We start from the raw sequence: 20,438 nt of genomic DNA, 5'->3' as shown, positions 1-20,438 counted from the left end.
TAGAGTAAGACATCGCATCAGAGAAGCACAGTCACTATGAAGAAATCATTCGGAACGTGTGAACATCAAGACGACAACAACAACAATGTCAAACAAGCAAGACAAATATAGATGGCGGACACGGACAGAGAGAGAGAGAGAGAGTGAGAGAGAGAGACATAGACATGAAGAGAACACAACTCTACACCACGGAACACCTAAGCCACAGACAATACAACGGACAGGAATTACAATGGAATCATCCAGGTTTTAGCATAGCATTAGTATGAACACATACAGAAAAACGGCCAAAAAATATGCAGTTATCCAGTAGCCAGCCGAGCTGTGAGCGGACCTAACCGAAAAACAAACCGATAGGAAACAGCCGGAAATAGATCAGACGTTTCGGCAAGCTTAATTTGAATTCGAAAAGGGGTAAAGGAAAAAAGAAGAAGCGAAACCGGCGGATCAATCGCTGTCTGGAATTCTCAGTATATAAGTTAGGTCACAAAAAAAAGAAGAAAAAAAAGAAAAAACCAAACACATACATGTACATCGATGATAATGTTGAGTTCACGACAGGAAAAAAAGAAGAAAAAATCTAATCAAATCAGCACAAGAGATGGGACAAGACACGATTTTCATTGTACACTTGGTAATCATATATATACACGCGGCGCGCGCAGGTGCGCTGTCTCGGTGATACGTCAGTTAAAAACAAACAGAGAGCAGAAAAAACACACGCACAGACGGACAGAACGAAACTAGCTATATGTGCTGGGGGAGAGGTGATGTCGCACATACATGCCGACACAAAGTTTGGAACAGCAGTGAAGCATGCGACAGGCAAAAAAAGCCCACGGGTACACGAGGATCGGATAAATCAGTGTAGTGGCAGTGACGGGCTCTCTTGCCACGTGAAGTTCTGCCTGTGGACAAAGGGTCCTGGCGACACGCCGGACGAACACAGTGGATATAGTGCTCTGGTCACCGGCGGGGGGAGACGTCAGTGCCGGTGGCAGGACTCAGGGAGGGGTACTCTGCCAGTGTAGTTTATGCTACAGGTGCCTCTGCCGCAGCACCAACAAGCTTGCGTTCCGCCACATCAACAAAAGAAGGCACACACACAGTCAACTTAAAAAAGAGAGGATGAGAGAGAAAGAGACAGAGAGTGTGTGCGAGAGAGGAAACAATAGAACAGGACGGTGGGACATAGCGGAGGCAGCGCTCGGGAGTGGACTCGAATTACGTGATCTAGGACGGTCGGTGCGCGGCACATGCAACACACACGCATGCGCGGACGCAGACCAATGGTAACGGCAGCAGCAGTTGTTGTTGTTGCCTGGATGGATCTAGATACGTTCGAATCGAGCGCCGGTCTCTAGTCACCTTCGCTTCTTCACACAGAAACAGCACCTGTAATGAGCACAAGCAAAAGAACACCAAAAAAACCCGAGGACATAGATTGATCTCTAAAGTGCGGGGGATGCTACGGAACATGCAGCAACAAGTTCAAAGAGAGAGAGAGAGACACAGAGAGAGAGAGAGACAGACAGAGAGAAAGAGAGAGAGAGAGAGAGAGAGAGAGAGAGAGAGAGAGAGAGACGGATGCACCATGTTTTCTAGAATTGGCGCAGTGCGCAAGTTAGCGCCGTACTTAAATAACGGCAGTGCTTTGAACTTGAAGATTGGTCACAAGCGCCGTATGTTTTTTTGCTCACACGGTACATACTATGTGTATGTTCCAACTCCTGATATTGTATGCACTGGCTGAAGTGCGCAGACACACACAGACACTACAGCAGACTGGTCGAGGCCTCTTACAGCTTGGAGCCGCGTCCCTCATCGACGTTGACAACAGGCTGCGTTGTTTCCGCACCAGACGGCTGTCCGTCGACGCCAGATTGGTGCGGGCTGTCAGCTTGCGCGACCGTGTTCTCCTCGATCTCATCCGTGGTCGAGTGAAGTACATGAGTGGAGCCCTGCGCTGTCTTCGAGTTCTCAACTCCTAGCCGACAGCTTGCCATGCTCTGAAAGGAGAACAGAGAACACACACACACCAACACAACGACAAGTACACACACACGTGCACGCACGCACACACACACCAACACAACGACAAGTACACACACACGTGCACGCACGCACACACACACACCAACACAACGACAAGCACACAAAATATCAACGCACAGTTTCGGGGGAAAATGCTTTAGGAGCTGCATCTGCGCCTTAGATCTGTGCAGGGTGGCGGCGTTCCTACGGATGCAGAAAACTCTGTCTAATTGAGTCTCAAGCGAACCGTGAATTCTTTTTATTTCAATAATGCAATGAATAAAACTATATGCACACTCATATCACAACCATAGCAACGAATAAACTGTTCCAGAACGTTTTCTTGTCACAATTTTCAATGGAAGCTCTTGACTTTTTTTTTAGTGGAATGTCACTGATCATTGCCAGCATCCAATACACGTTTGTTCTGTGTCAAGGGCACGAGGAGTCTCCCTGCGAAGATGCCCTGTTGACAATGTCACCAGCACACAAGTCATGTTTGTTCTGTGTCAAGGGCACGAGGAGTCTCCCTGCTAAGATGCCCTGTTGATGATGTCATCAACGGCATGCCTTTACACACGTTGCCTGCAACGTGAACAAAAAAGTATGCATTCGTTGGAGACGCATGGCCGAGGGAATTTCCCTACCTTGCGTGGCGTGTTTTCAGCTGGGTCGCCCTTGGACCCGCCAGTCGTCACCTCCGACGTGCTTTTCGTTATCGGCGGCTCTGCAGTCAGGTGGCCAGTGGGCGTTTTCTGAAGCGCAGCACAGGAAAATGAACACAATACACAAACACTGTTAAAGTACCGTAAAAGCCCCTGTATACGCCCACTCTCCGTGTACATGCCCAGTCATAAAAGTCAACACTTTTGTTTCAAAATAACGCCCATGCCCATGTGTACGCCCAGGTATGCCGGCAACACCAGTACATGTACAGGTACTGATACCAATACTTACTGCTATCCCTATTCCAAGTATACGCCCGGTTCCAAAATAACGCCCGTGCCCTAGTATACGCCCAGGAAATCAAGGCTGCTATTCTCAGGGTTCGCAGCCAACCAAGCACACAAAATTCCTAACTTTTTCCAAACCAATTTCAAGAATTTCCAAACCCACTCGTGCAGGAAAAAATTATGAATCTCTTCTGCATGACTGTCTTCTCCACGAGTACAACCAGGGAGTAGTAAAATCCTCCCTGGTACCACTACCATCAACAAATTCACCAAGGTACATTGCAATGGCATCGCATTCAGCAGCTAGAGCCCCCGAAAATAGCAAGGGAATTCATACGACGAGAGTTCCCCTCCGTAAGTTCAAATCCGCCTCCAGAAGGGGTTCCAATGAAACATTTACATAGCTGGTGTTCGTCTCAGCGCAAAAGACGGCTTCATCCTCGCCAGCAAACTCATCTGAGTGCGAAAGGACCTCGCCATCCTGCTGTCCCGACTTCAAAGAATCAAAGTCGAGCGCGAGCGCCAGTAACGAAAAACGGCCAAATAAAAGTCATCACCGGCCGCGCTTGAGCTGCACTGAAATGACTGTACGAGACTCGTACATCAGTGAACACCACACATCGCCAGCGCGTCTTCTATCGCGGTAGTCAAAACGGCCACTTGCACTGCAGGAGTGCAGCACATCCACGGCCAAAAACTCGAAATTCAAAACTTTTCCAAACTATTCCAAAAGGAGCGCCTTTTCAAAACTTTTTCCAGACCTGGAAAATTGAATTATAAAATCCAAACTTTTTCCAGACTTCCAAACTTCGCTGCGAACCCTGTATAATTCTATACGCCCTGGGGCATATACACGGGCTTTTACGGTAGTACTGCTGTGGACATTGAAATCCAGTGGACTGAGTGGGGCTGGCGTCCTTACTGCCTTATCGTGTACACAGTGCAAAGGTAGACCAGCCGTGCTCACGGCTGCTGCAAGGCTGCTTGACTTCTCAATGGCTTTCACTATAGATGATATGCCAAGTAACGCGCAACTAGACTTGAGAGGGCATCGCACACAAGTTGCATACACATTTTACTACAATGTGTAGATGGCAGGCCCTGAGCTCTGCAGGAATGCAAGCACCAGGTAACCGTACAACTGTGAACTTTGTATGCAACTACTCTGCAATGCCCTCTCAAGTCTAGTTGCACGTTATTTGGCATATCATCTATTGGCAGCAGTAGAGAGAGCAGAGGCCAAAGCCATGTGGTCTATCAGGGTACACACACAGTGCTGTCAGGTGCAGAAGAACAGAGAGACGAAAAACGAAAAAAGGCTAGAATTATTTCACCAAGCACAGCATACCAACGTATACACGTTGACTCAACTGCACATAGACTGTACTGCATGAGAATAAGAACGGCCTAGGCTACGAGGCCGACACCCAGGTCGTATTTCGTATTAGTATTTGATGGATTCTCCACAGTTTTTCGGCGACCGACGGTACTGTACACCATGAAAATGCACTGCAAGCAAAGCTACGACGAAGCCTACAAGGAATTGAACAGGGTGAAACGGTAGCATCAGCGTCAAACGCGGTGCAACAGAGACAGGCATACCGATCCCAAGGAGTATGCAGCACCAAGGGAGGAGGGGGCATGCCAGCGGACTAGAAAGAATGAGTGAGCTAAAGGCAAACCTTCAGAATCATTACACATCATAGTGCCCCTCAATTCGGCCCAACGAGGGCTTTCAAAAGCCAGTAGGACTATTTTGGATAAATGGACTGTAGTCGTCTCGGTAACAATTCAAAAGGACTCGGTACGAGAATGCTCCAGCAGCAACAGTAGCATGACTCACCATTTCCTTGCCGGTCCAGTCAAACGTTCCGTCGTCCGAGTAGCCCTTGCGGTCAAACAGGTCGCGGAACAGCTTGCGCAGGTAGTCGTAGTCCGGCGTTTCGTAAAAGTCGAGTCGCCGCACGTACCGTAAGTATGTCGACATTTCCTCTGCCGAGCACAGGGAGAGAGAGAGCAAGAGAACAAGAGGGTGTGTTATGGTAAGTTATTTTTATTTCAACAGATGATCAGGCACGGAAAATTTCCTCTGCCGAGCACAGGGAGAGAGAGAGAGAGAGAGAGAGAGAGAGAGAGAGAGAGAGAGAGAGAGAGAGAGAGAGAGAGCAAGAGAACGAGAGGAAAAGAAGGTAACTCGGAAGCTGCGACAGACTCGGCCATTTCAAAATAATTTGAAACTGTCCACCCCTCTCCACACGGTGCTCTTGATGTGGTGAATGTGGGCCAAGAAGGCAGTGTGAAGAGGAGGACAGTTTCAATTATGTTTAATATGGTATGTTATTATTCTTCATCAAATGATCAGACACGGATGCCTTCTCACCAGACTATTGGCCAGGCTCCTATAAGAGATAAGCGGGGGGGGGGGGGGGGGGGAGAGAAGTATTGGAATGAGGTTCTGGTATCCATGTGAGCTCCGTGTCCATCAGCTGTTCTAGACCGTACCAACCAAACACGCCCTATGACGAAGAGTGTGTGCCCGTGATCTCTTTTCTATGGGCCAGATGGACGGCGCAAAGAGTAGATAAACAAGAGTGAGCAACTCCGGATCTCTACTGCACAATCTGCAGATACTCCAGCCCACGGCGGAATTTTTTGTTGACGTCACCTTTTTGTCTTCTTCAGAAAACGTGCATTTTGCCGCAGAGCAATGTGAGAGCACGTGCTGGGCACCGACCTTGTAATGTAAAGCCTGGCCAAGTGCACAAGGCAAAACTTTCCAAAAGACTCGCATCACGTGCGTCGTAGAAAAGATGATGTCAACAAAAAATTCCGCCGTGGGCCAACTCATCCCGGAGTTGCACGCTCTTGTTTATCTACTCTTGACGGCGCCTATATTACCTTACAAGATCACTTCTTCAACTTTTCCGAGAGGATTTAAGAACGCACCCGAAGTTATGTACATAGTCTGAAGAGTGACTAGGTAAAACACAGCTTTCAAAAGCCGCTCTACTCCAGCAGAAACCAGGACCCCATTTTTGCGCTAGGCTGGGCCAAAGTGGTCCTTTGGGAATATTGACGTGTCATATTTTCTGGAGTAAAAGCCTCACTCAGATATTTTGCCACGGAATACACATATCTACGCTGTATGGCACGGTTCATTTGACCATGGTCGTATAAGCAGCCACACCGACTTATTGCGGGGGGGGGGGGGGGGGGGGGTAAAGGTAAAGTGCGGCGTATACTCCGGAATATACTGAAAGCGGCTTACGTACAGTTTTGTAATGTGTGTGCACGGAAGCCTACCTGGAAAGTCGGCGCAGAGCACTTCGATTGGCGTCGCCCGTTTCGTGTCACCAATTTTCTGATAGCGCTCCTTTAGCGTGTCAGCCTTGAGTCCTTGCCAGGGCAGATTGCCGCGCAGGAAGTACATGAACATGTGGCCAAGAGCTTCTAAGTCGTCTCGCCGACTTTGCTCTGTGCACAACAACAACAAAAACAACAAGACGAGCAGAGCAAACAGACAGCAGAGCGGAGGTGAAGAGAAGCCCGTATGATACTGGTACTGCCCAAAGCAGGACTGGCGCAGCACATTCAGCAGGGCCCCCCCACGAAGAGCAGAGCAAACAGACAGCAGAGCGGAGGTGAAGTGAAGCCCGTATGATACTAGTACTGCCCGAAGCAGGCCCCCACGACAAGCGCCACCATCAAGGGGGACAGCGGGAATAGAGTGTCTTCACATCTATCACATCACATACAGGGCAGCCATGTTGGTTCCAACTCCACTCAAATCCTGCCCCTATTCTAGTATTGGTCACATGACGTTGGCCATGTTGGTTCCACCGCACAAATGTTACATGTATGTCTGATCACGTTCTACTTAAATTTAGTACTAGTAACAGGACGAAGATGTGAAACAAGTCTATTGTGTGTCCAACCATCTCAACGGTTGTCACAACATTTGCAAAGGGAACAGGTCCACGATCACAGGCAACATAACCAAAATAAAAAGATGCACCTACATCTCATCGATCTGTAGGCACGTCAACCAGGGTCAAGAGTCACGGCATTAGACGCAGCTCATAAGCTGGCCGAAGGTGGCCGGATCGAGTAGATCAGACCAAGCGGTCAGAGATCGAAAGTCCCATTCACCACCGCATCATGTTGCAAATGAGTGCGCCATATTTGGCACGTGCACACATACAAATAATTCATCATGATGGTTATAACATTTGCTAACCCTACCGTCCTGCCAATGGCATCATTCATGATCCACAGGAAGAAGGCAGCAATGTCTGTACCCATGACGGTGAAGTGAAAATGAAGCTAGCATCATACCTGCCAGCCTTCGCAAACCCCGAGATCGGGACAATGACATACCACCAAATCTAGCTGAAGCATGTGACAAATGCACTTTTTGGGTGCATAGTACCACTCTGCGATATCGGGACGGACCCGGGCCAAATCGGGATGGTTGGTAGGTACAGTGGAGATTGGATATAACGACACTCCTCCGGGAGAGAACAAAATGTCACTATATTCGATCTGTCACTAAACCCGATCTTCACAAAGGACTTACTAAACGACTTGGGCAACAGAATTGTGTCGCTAAACTCAATCTGTCGTTATATGCAAGGTCGTTATATCCGATCTCCACTGTATGTAACATACACGTAGATACGCTCGGCGCTCACCTTTTCCTAAATGCGTGTTGATGCTCATGTAGCGCGCCGTGCCCGTCAGGCTCTTGTGCTCCCGGTAGGGGATGTGCTTCTTGGTCTCCGGGTCGTAGTACTCCTTGGCCAGGCCAAAGTCAATGACGTGCACCATCTTGGAGCGGCGCTTGTCGTACAGCGGGCCCATGAGGAAGTTTTCCGGTTTCACGTCCCGGTAGATTAAGTGCTTACTATGAATAAACTCAAACCGATCGAGCTGTGCACCGACAACATACATACCAAACGAAAACAGTACCATAAGTACAAAAAGAGCACAGAAGTAGTGAACATCTTGCCTGAGCTAGCACCGCTGTCACAGCAGTACAGCCGTGCTCGGTGACATCAGACCAAAAGTGCACACACACACACACACATACACCAAACGAAAACAATAGAGGTTATGCAACAACGGATGACGTAGTGGTAAACTATCGGATTGGATTACGGGAGCAAAGTATACAGCGCGAGTCGGCGGTTTCGCTTTACCTAGTGCATCGCGGTGCTGGGGCTTTGCCAAAGCACCTCAACTGATGATGCAATCGCATGGTTGCTATACGACAAGGTAAAAGGAGCAGAGAAGTTCGAAGCCTGAACCAGCACTGCGTGGACGTACACTTGTACAAGTACAGCAAAACCTGTAACTAAAGACCACCGTGACTAGCGATCCCGAGCCTGGTACTACAGACCACTTCGCCAGGCACGGACGGTCTCACTTTCATATATTATGGTTGTGCGGTGCAAACATCTAAAATAATAAGGACCACCTGCCACTAAAGACCGCTTTCTCTGGTCCCAAGGGGTGGTCGTTAGTTACAGGTTTTACTGCACATTAAAGGGGAAGTCTGGTGACAAATTTAAATTTCAGGGTCGGTAGAGTTTCGGGCGCTGAGTCGAATGGTGTTGGTCCCACGTGTCTCCGTCAAAGCGTTCTCGAGATATTTCCGTTTGAAAAACTGAGTTTCGGGGGCTGCGCCATGACGTCATGCGGCCGCGCCACACCCTCCGCAACGTCATAGCGTGCAGCTAGGTCAAAAGGAGTGCGTGAAAGCAATAGTGTCAGTGCTATTTCAAATGATTTGGCGACTGATATTAGGTGGTGCAAGCGACCCCGAAGACCTAATTCCTTGTGAGAGTGAGGATGCAGCCATGGCTGATCTTCATGAGTTTGGTCTGGGGCTGAGAACCTCGGTATTCAGCTGAAGAAATGGCCGCGCGGGCCGGTCACGAGTGAGCGCTACTGAGTTTCCGACTGATGAAGAAGCAGCAGCTATTTGCAGACGAGGCTGATATAATTATCAGATTGCTGGAGAGCAGGGTCGCCAAAATGGAGCAGAGTGATGCGAGTGCTCTAAATGTTGTTCCATACCGATTCGCTTAGGGCCGGGTTCCACTGCGGCTCCGCGGCACTTGGCTGCATGCAGCGGAGCAGCGCGGTTCCACTGACACTCGCCATTCGCGGTACCGCGGTCGTGCTCCACACTTTTTGATGACGTTTCACCTGCCTGCCCGCGCGAAATCCAAAAAATTCTCGTGTTCTGGCCTGCGCAACGAATTAAAATTTGAATTTTAAAATTCTGGCATACAAAACAATGCAAAGTACGGGAAACACGTCGAGCCGCGACCGCGGCTCGCAGTTTTTGGTCAAGAATCATAGCAAAAGCTCGCGGTGAGCCGCGGACTCGCTGCTCCAGCTCGAGCCGCGGTCACTATGGTAATGATGATGTTTCAAGCCGTGAAAGACGAGCAGCGGAGCCGCAGTGGAACCCGGCCCTTAGACTCCAGTAGCCTGCCACATGGTGATGTTTTGGTGCGAACTTGGCATATTTCGGACTACTCGAGAACAGTGCAGGCTCTTTGAACCACGGGCACGACTCTTCGCTTGCAACGCTATGGAATCTGAAAGTTCTAGGTCCGGGAGCTGTTCGCTGTTTTGTCACTTGTCACGGTTGTGCACCCATCGCTGAAGCATAAAATAATGAGGCTGGACTGGAGCGGAAAACTAAATTTTTCTTTCTCAAAGCACAACCACCGGCACCGGCAAGGAGAAACGCACGTTCTCTGACTGCATGACTGTAGATCTACAATACGACTGATATGAGTGTAGTACATGACAAGTCTGTGTGTTGACTAGTTTTCTGAGTCTTGTGAGTTGTGTCTCGAGTCTTGTTGTAGCTAGCCCAGCACGGCAGTGCGGGAGTAGTTCCGTGTGTGATGAGTTTGTTGACTGCACTACAGCTAGCACGCACGCAGCGCATTGCTAGAGCCGTAGCGCACTGACGGAAAAAGTCCAACTCGGAAACGGCTAAAATACGGTATAACCTCGAGGTTTACCGAGCTGCAAATCACAGGGTACGTAGTGTTTGTAACACTGAATCGAATGGTCTTGGTCCGAAGAAGCTGCGACAAACGGTTCCCCAATCGAACGCGCTCCGAATATGGCCATTTTGTACACGACTAGATGGTGTGGCTACCTGGCTGCACGCTGTGACGTCATCACCTGGATCTGGGTTTTCACCGGACTTCCCCTTTAACGTAACCCGATGTGGTCTAGGGCGCCAGCTTTGCACTTTCGGTCGGATTTCACCGAGCGCAACTGTAGTAGGCTGTGAAGAGGGGGCAGAGTACGGTAGTTGGAAACTGCCAGAACTTCAACAGTCTTGTTGTGAGAGAATTGTTTTAATACCAACATGACTGTCTACGTCGCTTCAGTCCAACACTAACACTGCAGCCGGTGCACGTTGTACACAAGCATGTCTGGTCTAGGGTCAATCGCCGGGTATGCAGCTAGGAAAGGTGGTGGCAATGTACGTCTGACTACAGCGTACTCTTGTGTGCATCATGTGCTTCTCGCATAGCGCATAAGGGTGCACAACACATCTGTGCTCCATTCTCGAGCCCTACGAAATGTTAGAAGGTTGTGATTTCTCACCAGGTATTTTCCTTAGAACCCTGGGCACTGCGTGCTGCTTTGAGAATTTTCTCGCAGCTTCTCAGTGTAACACCTTGCCTAGTTTCTTGTGCCCGTAATGTACCCGATAAATATTTGCAAGAGTACACACCTCCCAGAGTGTGCGATGCCTGATCCAGCTCTGCATAGAGTCTTGGTCGATCTTCTGATGTCATGAGTACACTCCACACCAGCTCAAGGCCGGTCTCGAGGCAGGGCACCGTTGTTTTTGATTCGAGAGTACCCGCGACTCCCCGGGTTCCCCTCAGATGTGTACGGTATTATGACGCAATGATCCGATTACGCTCGACCAAGACCCTATGCAGAGCTGGATCAGGCGTTGCACACTCTGGGGGGGGGGGGTATGTACTCTTGATATTTGCCATGTCAATTACAGTGTCATATTCAGTATCACCTTCTCTGACGAGCCGTTAGTAGGCGAAACAGCTGTCAGGCGGAATATTATCAGTAACAATACTTGCAGTATCTGTAACCCCTTCAATGTTTGTAATTATTGGTGAGCGTGTAATGGCGACCGAGAGTAGCCACGTGTCAGCTGAGAGCGTATGGAGGAGAAGAGGAGGAGAGATTGTTGCATTAAATCACGCACAGGGTGCAAATAATGTGCATGGGTTTATCAGGTGATGTGAAGTTCTGCTACCGCAGACCCCATAGCTGGATTTGCACATTCTTGTGGGCAATGAGCACTAGGGGTGAGGGTGAGAGCACACTGTCTTACCAAGTGCAGTGCGATCTGCAGGACTGTCTTCAAGGAGAAGTAGCGATCACAACAGTCAAACATGTCCTCCAAGCTGGGGCCAAGTAGCTCTAATACCATTGCATTGTACTTGCCGCATGGTCCAAAGTAGTGTACCTTTGGGAAACCATCTGTACCACATCAACCAGCAACAATAGCAACAGAGAGAGGAGAGAGAGAGAGAGAGAGAGAGAGAGAGAGAGAGAGAGAGAGAGAGAGAGAGAGAGAGAGAGAGAGAGAGAGAGAGAGAGACGTACAGAAAGACAGACGGACAGAGACAAACAGAGGCAGGGAAGACAAAGATGAGAAACAAAACAGGAAGTGGTCAGAGGAACAATAGGCAGAATGTAGATGTCTGTACCATTGCGACATGATCATTATAATAATAAGAGGCAGTGTTGGGGGAAATCGGCACACAGCCTGCCAGTCTAGAACTTCCTGTCATCGATGGACTGGCACTCAAGGGCTGCGCAAAAGAAGACCTTTCAATCCGGCGAAGCGCAGTGTGCACCCTAGCCCGGCTCTCCAGTATGTGTACAGGATTAGGTTTGGAAACAACATGTAGCAGCTTAGCGTGACTGACAGAAAATCGACTGAACCAAAGCCAGCTAGATCTCTGCGGGCGGGTAGTGCATGTTGAAGGAAGTTATCACACCCAGTAAGGGCGTTGTTCAGTTTCTTCCATTATTCTAGGCTCAGCGCTTGGACTTCAGTGCACAGAATATCTACGGAGAGGAATGCAATGTAGCAGTCTTCAGCAATGCAATGCGGTGGTGGGATGTACAGTTCTGGCCCGAGAAATCCAACCTCATGAATGCAGCAGCGCCGCATTCGAGTGCACAGAACAGTACGTGCGCAGTGCTAGGGCTGTGTAGCGCATGGCGCCATTTATTCATGAGGTGTTGGATTTCTCTGGCTAGTAGTAGTACCGTAGATTGCTGCAGTACCGTAGCTGTTTCACTTTTCACAGTGGAGCATTGTGTGGATATATGCCAGGCTATGTGGAATGCATGCCATGTTGTGCACTATGACGTTACACACTCTAAGCAAGAACCGATAGAGATCAACAAGGAGACACCCAATGTACAGAGAGAAACAGAAGCGACACCAGCAATGTCTGCTGTGCGGCACTCACTCGAGCATCGAGCTCAGCTGTCCTTCGAGCACCCTCTTGCTCAAAGGAGACCCCCACCACACACACATTTCGTGCAGACTTTCTTGACGTATCTCAAAATGGAGCAAGAGAAAGATTTGTGGCCACTATGTGTTCGAGTGTGCGCATATGTACTAGTCAGAGGGAGATGGAGAGAGAGAGAGAGAGAGAGAGAGAGAGAGAGACTGGTATTACTAGAGTAGGAGCTTGCGTAAGACACACGCTCGCAAATGTACTAGCAACAGTACTAGCAACAGTACACCAGCAGTTATGCTGGCGCCTGCAGTGCATGCCACACACTAAGTTACTGCAGATGTCAGCACACAGTTGCCTTCACGCACCTATGCGCCTGACCAAGCTTGACCTCCTACACCAGCACTGCCCCTACACTAGAGACTGAGCTGGTATGGGATGGGGTTGTAGCCCGCAGGATTCGTCTGTGTATATCCGCACCAGAAAGTATGATGGAGAGCTGCACTGTAAGAATGGATTCAAATTGAAACCCTAGACTGTATTGAGCAGAAGTCAGGTGACCTCTTTGTTTCCGGCTCAAGTTGTCACCGGTTCCATTGTACAGTACTACTCAATGAAATCCGGTTGTGTCACTCAAGCTCGCGCCTTGCACCACTGTGCAGCCCAGTGTTTGCAGGTCTAGGACTGAGTAACGCCCGGCACGTACTTGAGTGACTCAACTGGATTTCACCGAGTAGCACTGTACCTACCATTTGCACGCTCCACACATGATCAGCGTGAATACAAGGATGGGTCCAAGCAAGAGTACTCTAATTTCACAAATTTTCGGTGTACTTTTATTTTCGGTACTTTCGGTGCATCTGCTTCATACCGAAAATTTCAATACACCGAACAAACACTAACACACATAATCCAATAGGGAACTGTTCGCTGTACCGAAAATTTCTGTTCACCTAACCTGGCCTTTTGCCCTCATACCGAAAATATTGAGCACCGAAAAGTTCTGAAATTAGAGTAAATGAAAACCAGAGTGTGCAGCTCGGATGGGTTGCTGTCACGGCGGAGTTCCGTGATGACATCATTTTCGTGATGTAGTGCGTACAAGCAGGTCTCTTTCTGCACAACTGCAGCTCAGTTGTACACACTACGCCATTTCCCGCCTCAGATCTGCACCAAATGTGATCAAATCACGGAATTCGGCCGTGACAGACACCCATAGTAGAAAGCCCCAACCTGCCCACTCTGGTTTTCATGTACTCTTGGTCCAAGGCAATGGTGACTACATCAAGGGGTGGCTCCTGTACATTTTGGTACTGTATGCCTATTGCCAATTTTACTCAACTGTAGCAATGGACCAGCATAGAAGTCCACTGTTGCGTGCCTGCATGCAAGAATAGCACCCTGCACAGGGCTAGTGCAGTGGTGGGTCGACTCGAGCATTGATTTGTACGGTGCCAGTAGAGCAGCTGTGAGTGTCAAAGCGAGTAGCACCACAGCGCTACAGTGAAACCTGTCCAGGCCGACCACCTGTCCTGAACGACCACTGCAACCAGGGCCACGGGATACTATGTCCGGTCAAATGATCTTGGATCAGGAGACCACCTGGTAACAGGGACCACGTTTCCAAGGTCCTCGAGCGGTCGTCTTAGACAAGTTTCACTGTATGTGGTTTAGGCAACAACCCTATTATGAATGTCTCAGTACTCTGTCAGTTTTGCGCCTAGTTGTTGCACTCTCCGACTGTATAATTATATTATCTAGTTCAGGGATGAATTTACCGGTATTTTTTGCATAGCACTTTTTGTTACTTGACGGCGCAAGCTAGGCATGGACAGCCTGTATGTATCGCAGTTTTCTGCTAGTTGCGGTGATTTTTGAGTAGCAGTAGATCGATTTTGCATAGCAAACTGCGATGCGATACCGGATAAATTCATGCCTGCAGTTAGAGCGGTGGATAGTTACTCTTAACTCGTATCCATATGTCCTTTTCCTTTCTACCCTATTCAATAGGTCATAATCATAGGGCAGGCGCAGAGATAGAGAGATTGGAGTAGAAGGGGCACTACAGGTCTACCCTCGTTGGTAAACAACACTGGGGGTTTCAATTTTGTTCTGTCGAGTAATATCTACTATCCGGACTTGGACTACATGTACTATCCGGACTTGAATGTACGCGTTTGAACCGATGTCGTACTAACGAGGGTAGACATGTGGTAGTAAATCAACTGGCACTGCATATGGACATGCGGTGACAGGACATTATGACAGCGACACGGACACATATGACACGACTCTCCTCCGAAGTGTCAGGGAGCGCAGATCAGTGACACGTGCTACTACCGCGCGCACACACGCACACGCACAGTCAGGACACATCGCGACCTCGCCATGTGTGCTGCTGGGAGACCAAACGTCGTCCGGCTTATCCACCCAGATGATAAATTCCTGTCGGAAGTAATAGTGGCATGGTAAGTAAGGACTAGTTGGAGCAAAACAAAACAAAACATGAAGATGGTGCCAATCACCCAGTGTGTCTCTTGCCACCCCTTACCTGTATCTGATAGCTGCTTGTAAAATCTATACTCCAGGTGCAGCTGCGGTGCTCTTGATTTCATCGGTTCCTGTTTCACAACAGCAGTGGCAACAGCAACGAAAGCCAGCACAAAAATTGCAGAGACTTTGGACCCCCCAAAAGCGGAATGGATTAAAATAAACTACAAAACATGCACAACCAGCCGGCAAATCATCAAGCACTGCATTCTGTGTTTCCACGGAACACAGTGAGTTCATTGTGTGAGCCGTGGAGTAGATTGATTTGTTGTCACCTAGACTGCACTTTGTGCTAAACTTGCTACAAGAAAACATTGGATATAGCCCAGACAAATTCACCCAGCAACTGCTGACATTGTCATCTGGTTCTATGCAAATACAAGCAATTCACCAACCAACAATTACACTTCTAGAAGAAAGTCAAACAGCTCACACAAAACTTTCAGAAATGAGACAGCACTTACCAATTTGATTGCTACGTATTCATTCGTATACAGGTTTTTTCCTAGGAATGATTAAACGGAGACGGCACAAAGAAAAGTAGAAAATCAGCTCTTGTTTATAATAATTTTCTGTAATTTGCACAATGAGTATACCAACTCGTCGTTTTTTTCAAGCGAAACAGGACAAGTCACTAATGATCCGGGACCACCGAGTGGAATGGAAATCTCAGCACTGACAACAATCGTGACTCTCTGGAGTCTTGATATGCAAGCTCACCAAGGCGTAGTTCTCCAAAATTTCCACAGCCAATCTTCTTGCCAACTCTGAAGTTGGGTCCAACCATCAAGGCACTGGACCCACCGGACGAGCTCTTTCCACTGGTGCCGCGGTCCGATCTATCTTTATCCTTGTTCGCGGTGCGAACAGTCGAGGCTTTTTTTGCATCGGCCATATCCCTGACGGCAGCCCACCAGGGCGAAAGTTGGTGAAATAGTTATAGGCCGCTTTCTCCTCACCGACTACTTCCAAGCACAACGCATCCCCGCTACGATCCAGACTACTACTAAAGGCGGGAAGGCGGCATCCGTGTACAGCCAACAGCAAATACTAAACACTAAAAACTTCAAGAAACAGCTAGGAGCTGCATGAGCCTCCAATGAATAATCGGTGACTACAGAAGAACAAGACGACAAACTGGAAAGCTAAAAATGCGGAGAACCTCCTGGCTACCAGAAAGGTTGTGCCCGATGCTTTTCTGTGAGGAAGATCCAAAAACGCGACGTACAACAGATTTTCTCACTTGCCGTCACACGACTACGTACACACACAGTCACTTCACGTGACACATGTGACACCAGTTTTTTTTTTTTTGAAAAGCCAAAACAGTGCGTGGGCGATGTGTGAAGCTCTGAAAGTAGTAAAATATCTACTCTCAGTAGCAGTGGATCCCTTGCCTCGGGCCCTCGGCTCGGACGGGTCCCGCGCGCGCGGTTGGTAGGGCTCCCTGGTTGGGACCCGCGCGACGACATGACCCAGACTACATGTACAGTCCAGGGAGTGGTATTTTACGACTCCCTGGCCCTGCTCGTTTTTTGTAGACTCCACTGCACTCCAGAGTCTAGTCTGGAGACTGGAGTCCAGACCCAGCAGCAGCATGCACCCGAGATCTGCTGCGTAGCTCTACAGAGTACTTTTTTGTAGCGATCATGCTCTGACGTGAGATGTGCATCTTGCGTGACTGCTATGTCCTTCAATATTTTTTGCAGGAACGAGAATTTCAAGAAGCAACCAACAGCAACGACGTGATCGATCGTGATCAGCAACGACCAGTACAGACTCAGTGGGTTTCTATCACTTGTCCATCGATCTTCGTCGGCCGGACCTAGGAAGAGGATTTATTGAGAACCAGTCGCAGAAGGGCCACAATGGCCACCACCTACCGCCAAGACATGCCTCCAAAGGGAGGCTTTGGCGACATCACCTGGAAGAGGATTTCGGCGAGCAAGATATTTGGATGGAAAGGCTGGGCATTCTTGGTTGGCTTCCACGCAGTGAACGGTTATATCTTCATGAAGCATCGTGCCTATTACAAGTGAGTAGCAGTTGTGTTGATTGCGGGAAAGTGGGAACGGTGGATTATTTGTATTGATGGTCAGTGCGCCGGTGTTGGACATGGCCGCGGCGGCTGGTGCGCAGGACTCGACCTGCGCAAGTAGCCCATCGTAAGAGAGAATACACTAGCAGGGAAAGGGACGCTGCATGCTGAGGACTCTGTTGAACTTTTACTCCTGCCACTGAATCGGCGGCGGGTCATGTGTCCTGCTGCATATCCGCTCATACGTAGTACAATGTAGATGTGCATGTAGTTGGTCGGCCCTCGTCCGTTGTGTTTGTGTTTGGGTAGAATCGATGTAGCAGGAGCCATGCATTTCAGTTACAGCCGCCATATAGAGCGAGGATTCCCTGCGACGCTGTTTCAGATCATCATTTTTGTGTTTCGAAAATAAATAATTGGATGAAGTGAGGCTTCACAACGCACGCGCACACATGCGTATGTACACACACACACACACACACACACACACACACACACACACACACACACACACACACACACACACACACACACACACACACACACACACACACACACACACACACACACACACACACACACACACACACACACACACACACACACACACACTCAGCCTCTCAGACTCAGACATGCCCATCGCTGAAGCGATGATAGCGAACAGCTATGTTAGACATAGCAACTTGTGCTGGAATTACATCATTCAACAGCTTGCAAGGCTGACGAATTGACCACTAATTTTAACCTGGTATCCACCACACAGCTGATTGAAGCGGCTTTTTCTGGCCAGGCCGTATAACTCTCCAGAGTGTGCAGCTCCGTGCAACCTCCAACCCAGTTCTTATTTCAGAAATCACTTGTGCGTTGACTCGGTGTATATCTAGCCCGCAGCATTGTGCACAGTCAGCCCCGTCACGTTTTGAATGCGTACCGCAGCTTGAATGCATACCAACTTAGAAGTTGTGACTTCGGTGGTATTATTGATGACACAATCATACCGTATCTTGAATGAATACTGTATCTTGAATGGTCTCTGCTGGGATGACAGCTACACTTAGCGCAGGGGTTAGAGCATCGCTGGCCTCAAGCCAAGGTCCCTGGTGGTGACAGTAAAATTTTTATTCAGACTTTCCCCCTTTTCCCTTCCCTCAACCAACGGGTGTCTTGAAAATTAGCCCCGGTCTTTTATTACCGCCTGTCTGAAATAAGCGCTGCGCCATTTCAGGGCGTTTGTGTGGATTTTTTCAAATTGGGTGAACATTTAGGGCTCGCAAACTACTAAGCGCCTCGGCCAGTATTACGCCGAAAATACGGTGCTAATCGCTAGTTATGGAAACAAATTGATGCACATGCAATTCTGAAACTGTACGAGTCGTGATAACTCACTTGCCATTCAAGATGTCGCTGGTGCTGCTTTCTACTGCTGAAGTTGTGACTGGGGTCACCGTGCTGCCGACAAGTTCAAATAGATTTGCAGGTAGTTGTTGCCAAGTGAGTTGTTTGCCGGCATGCGAGAACTGGAACGATTTCTTGTCAGCTTTCTGCTGCAGGACAACCTTGCGGGATTTGAGCTGTGTCTTGAGTGCGCCCACCTTGCCTGACACGGTGGCGATCCCTGCCAGTTTGCTGGTTATCATATTCGTGACTGTCCAGCAACCAGCCTGTCCGATGGCCACAGAGAGTTGCTGTCGGACTTTCAGGGCACGCTTTTCTCTCGACTGGCGATCAGACTCTTTCGCGATGATCTCCTGATGTCGGAATTTTGCGATTTCTGCGCAGCGCTGGCGATGAGGGATGCGTGGGGTTTTTCCCGACACCGTCTGTCCAGCTGAGCGAATGCTCTTTCACTGGCAACGTTGGTGGTGGCGACGCTGGATGTCACCTTACGCAAGTCCGTAAATCTTTCCTGGTAGAGTCCAGCCGGCATCAGGCCGGACTGGAGGTAGTTTCCGTAGGGTAGCAGTAAGTGTTTCTAGTAGTACTCGTAGAAATTGGTGACCTCCGCCATGCCTGGGGCTACCACGAGAACAAACACTCGTGCGACTGCCCTGAGTGATGAAGAGCTGAGGCTGATGGCGTCGTTGCAGGGCATTGAGTTATCTGCGGTAGAAATCCTAAAAACATTGGCCGCACTCGTCTCGGAATCGGCTGATGGGGAGGCGCGCCTGAACAAACGGGCTGACGAGCTGGCAGCCAGTACCCAGTAGCATTCTGGGCAAATGTGTTCTCTAGACTCTAGTCGACGTCTACAGAGAACCTGCCAGGAATGCACGTGTGTATGTTCAAGTCCAATCCGGAGCACTTTTTTCATTTTTGTTCCAAGCCCGGAATGAGCGGGGTGGACCTGGGGAACAATTTTAAAGAATATTTTCCGTAAGTTTTGACGTGTTTTTCCTCACAAACTACAGTCCATTTCAAAACTATAGACGCGTAGGGTTTTTGAAATATTTCAAATTTGGCTGGAACTTTTTGAGAATAGTTTTCGGAATATTTCTCAGGACCGCTCCACAATTACTCTCATAAAGTTTCTAAACGATTGGATAACAGACGCCCAATTTGGAAAAAATTATGCACAAAGTGATCACAGATTTTATGTGGTATAGTTGCTGGCATAACGGCTTTTGCCTAAGTACGCGTCTATAGTTTTGAAATGGACTGTAGTGCGTAGTGTGTGTACCTGTGTGTGTGTGTGGGGGGGGGGGGGGGAGGGTCTAAATGTGTGCAAATGACATTCTTACACCTCTGCTGTTACTAATAAATAAAAGGGGGGTTGTCAACTGACAACCGCTCTATTAAGTTGCTATTCACTCTTAAGATGAAAATTCTTTTATCATTGACGTTTCGGGCCAGTCACCCATTGTCAGATTACTGTAGTACAAAAATCGCCAATAGCTATTTTCCTTGGCCGCGACTGCTAAAGACCCGTTGTTGTTGCAAATCTTTCTTCTCACGACAGCCAGTGACCAGTACGAGATAACACGTGTGATTGTTGTTGTTGCTAATGCTGTTGGTGTTTTTCTTTTTGTCGATGTCATTGCCGTCGTTGCTGGTGGTGGTGGTGGTGGTGCTGGTGGTGGTGCTGGTGGTGGTGCTGGTCGTGGTGGTGCTGGTCGTGGTGGTGGTGGTGATGATGATTGTGGTGCTGGTGGTGATGATTGTGGTGCTGGTGGTGATGATTGTGGTGCTGGTGGTGATGATTGTGGTGGTGGTATTGTCATGCCGTGCCTTGACTTGTTGTGACTACTTGCAGGGAGATGGAGTGGGTGAAGAAGGATGCGCGGACAGCTCTTCTTCCCGTACTAATGGCCGAATCTGATAGAG

General features: G+C 48.8%; 1 protein-coding gene and 1 long non-coding RNA gene across 2 annotated transcripts; one reads left to right on the top strand and one right to left on the bottom strand.

Moving 5' to 3' along the window:
- LOC135819474 (casein kinase I-like) lies at nucleotides 1–16,279 on the bottom strand. The gene is made up of 10 exons (XM_065332689.1): nucleotides 15,800–16,279; nucleotides 15,544–15,584; nucleotides 15,081–15,150; nucleotides 11,386–11,534; nucleotides 7,679–7,916; nucleotides 6,291–6,461; nucleotides 4,831–4,979; nucleotides 2,682–2,789; nucleotides 1,804–2,009; nucleotides 1–1,395 (listed from the first exon to the last, which is right to left on the bottom strand). Exons 1-10 carry the CDS (start codon nucleotides 15,972–15,974, stop codon nucleotides 1,365–1,367), a joined length of 1,338 nt encoding a protein of 445 aa, XP_065188761.1. The 5' UTR covers nucleotides 15,975–16,279; the 3' UTR covers nucleotides 1–1,364.
- Nucleotides 16,280–16,679: 400 nt separating this feature from the next.
- LOC135819473 (uncharacterized) lies at nucleotides 16,680–20,425 on the top strand. The gene is made up of 2 exons (XR_010553922.1): nucleotides 16,680–17,114; nucleotides 20,368–20,425. It is a non-coding gene; the product is annotated as an uncharacterized LOC135819473 (long non-coding RNA).
- Nucleotides 20,426–20,438: the final 13 nt, after the last annotated feature.

This window comes from Sycon ciliatum, chromosome 6 (assembly GCF_964019385.1).
Source record: "Sycon ciliatum chromosome 6, ocSycCili1.1, whole genome shotgun sequence".
NCBI classification, from domain to species: Eukaryota; Metazoa; Porifera; class Calcarea; order Leucosolenida; family Sycettidae; genus Sycon; species Sycon ciliatum.
The sequence above is the reverse complement of the archived record's forward strand: the minus strand, read 5'-3'. Positions and strand labels throughout refer to the sequence as shown.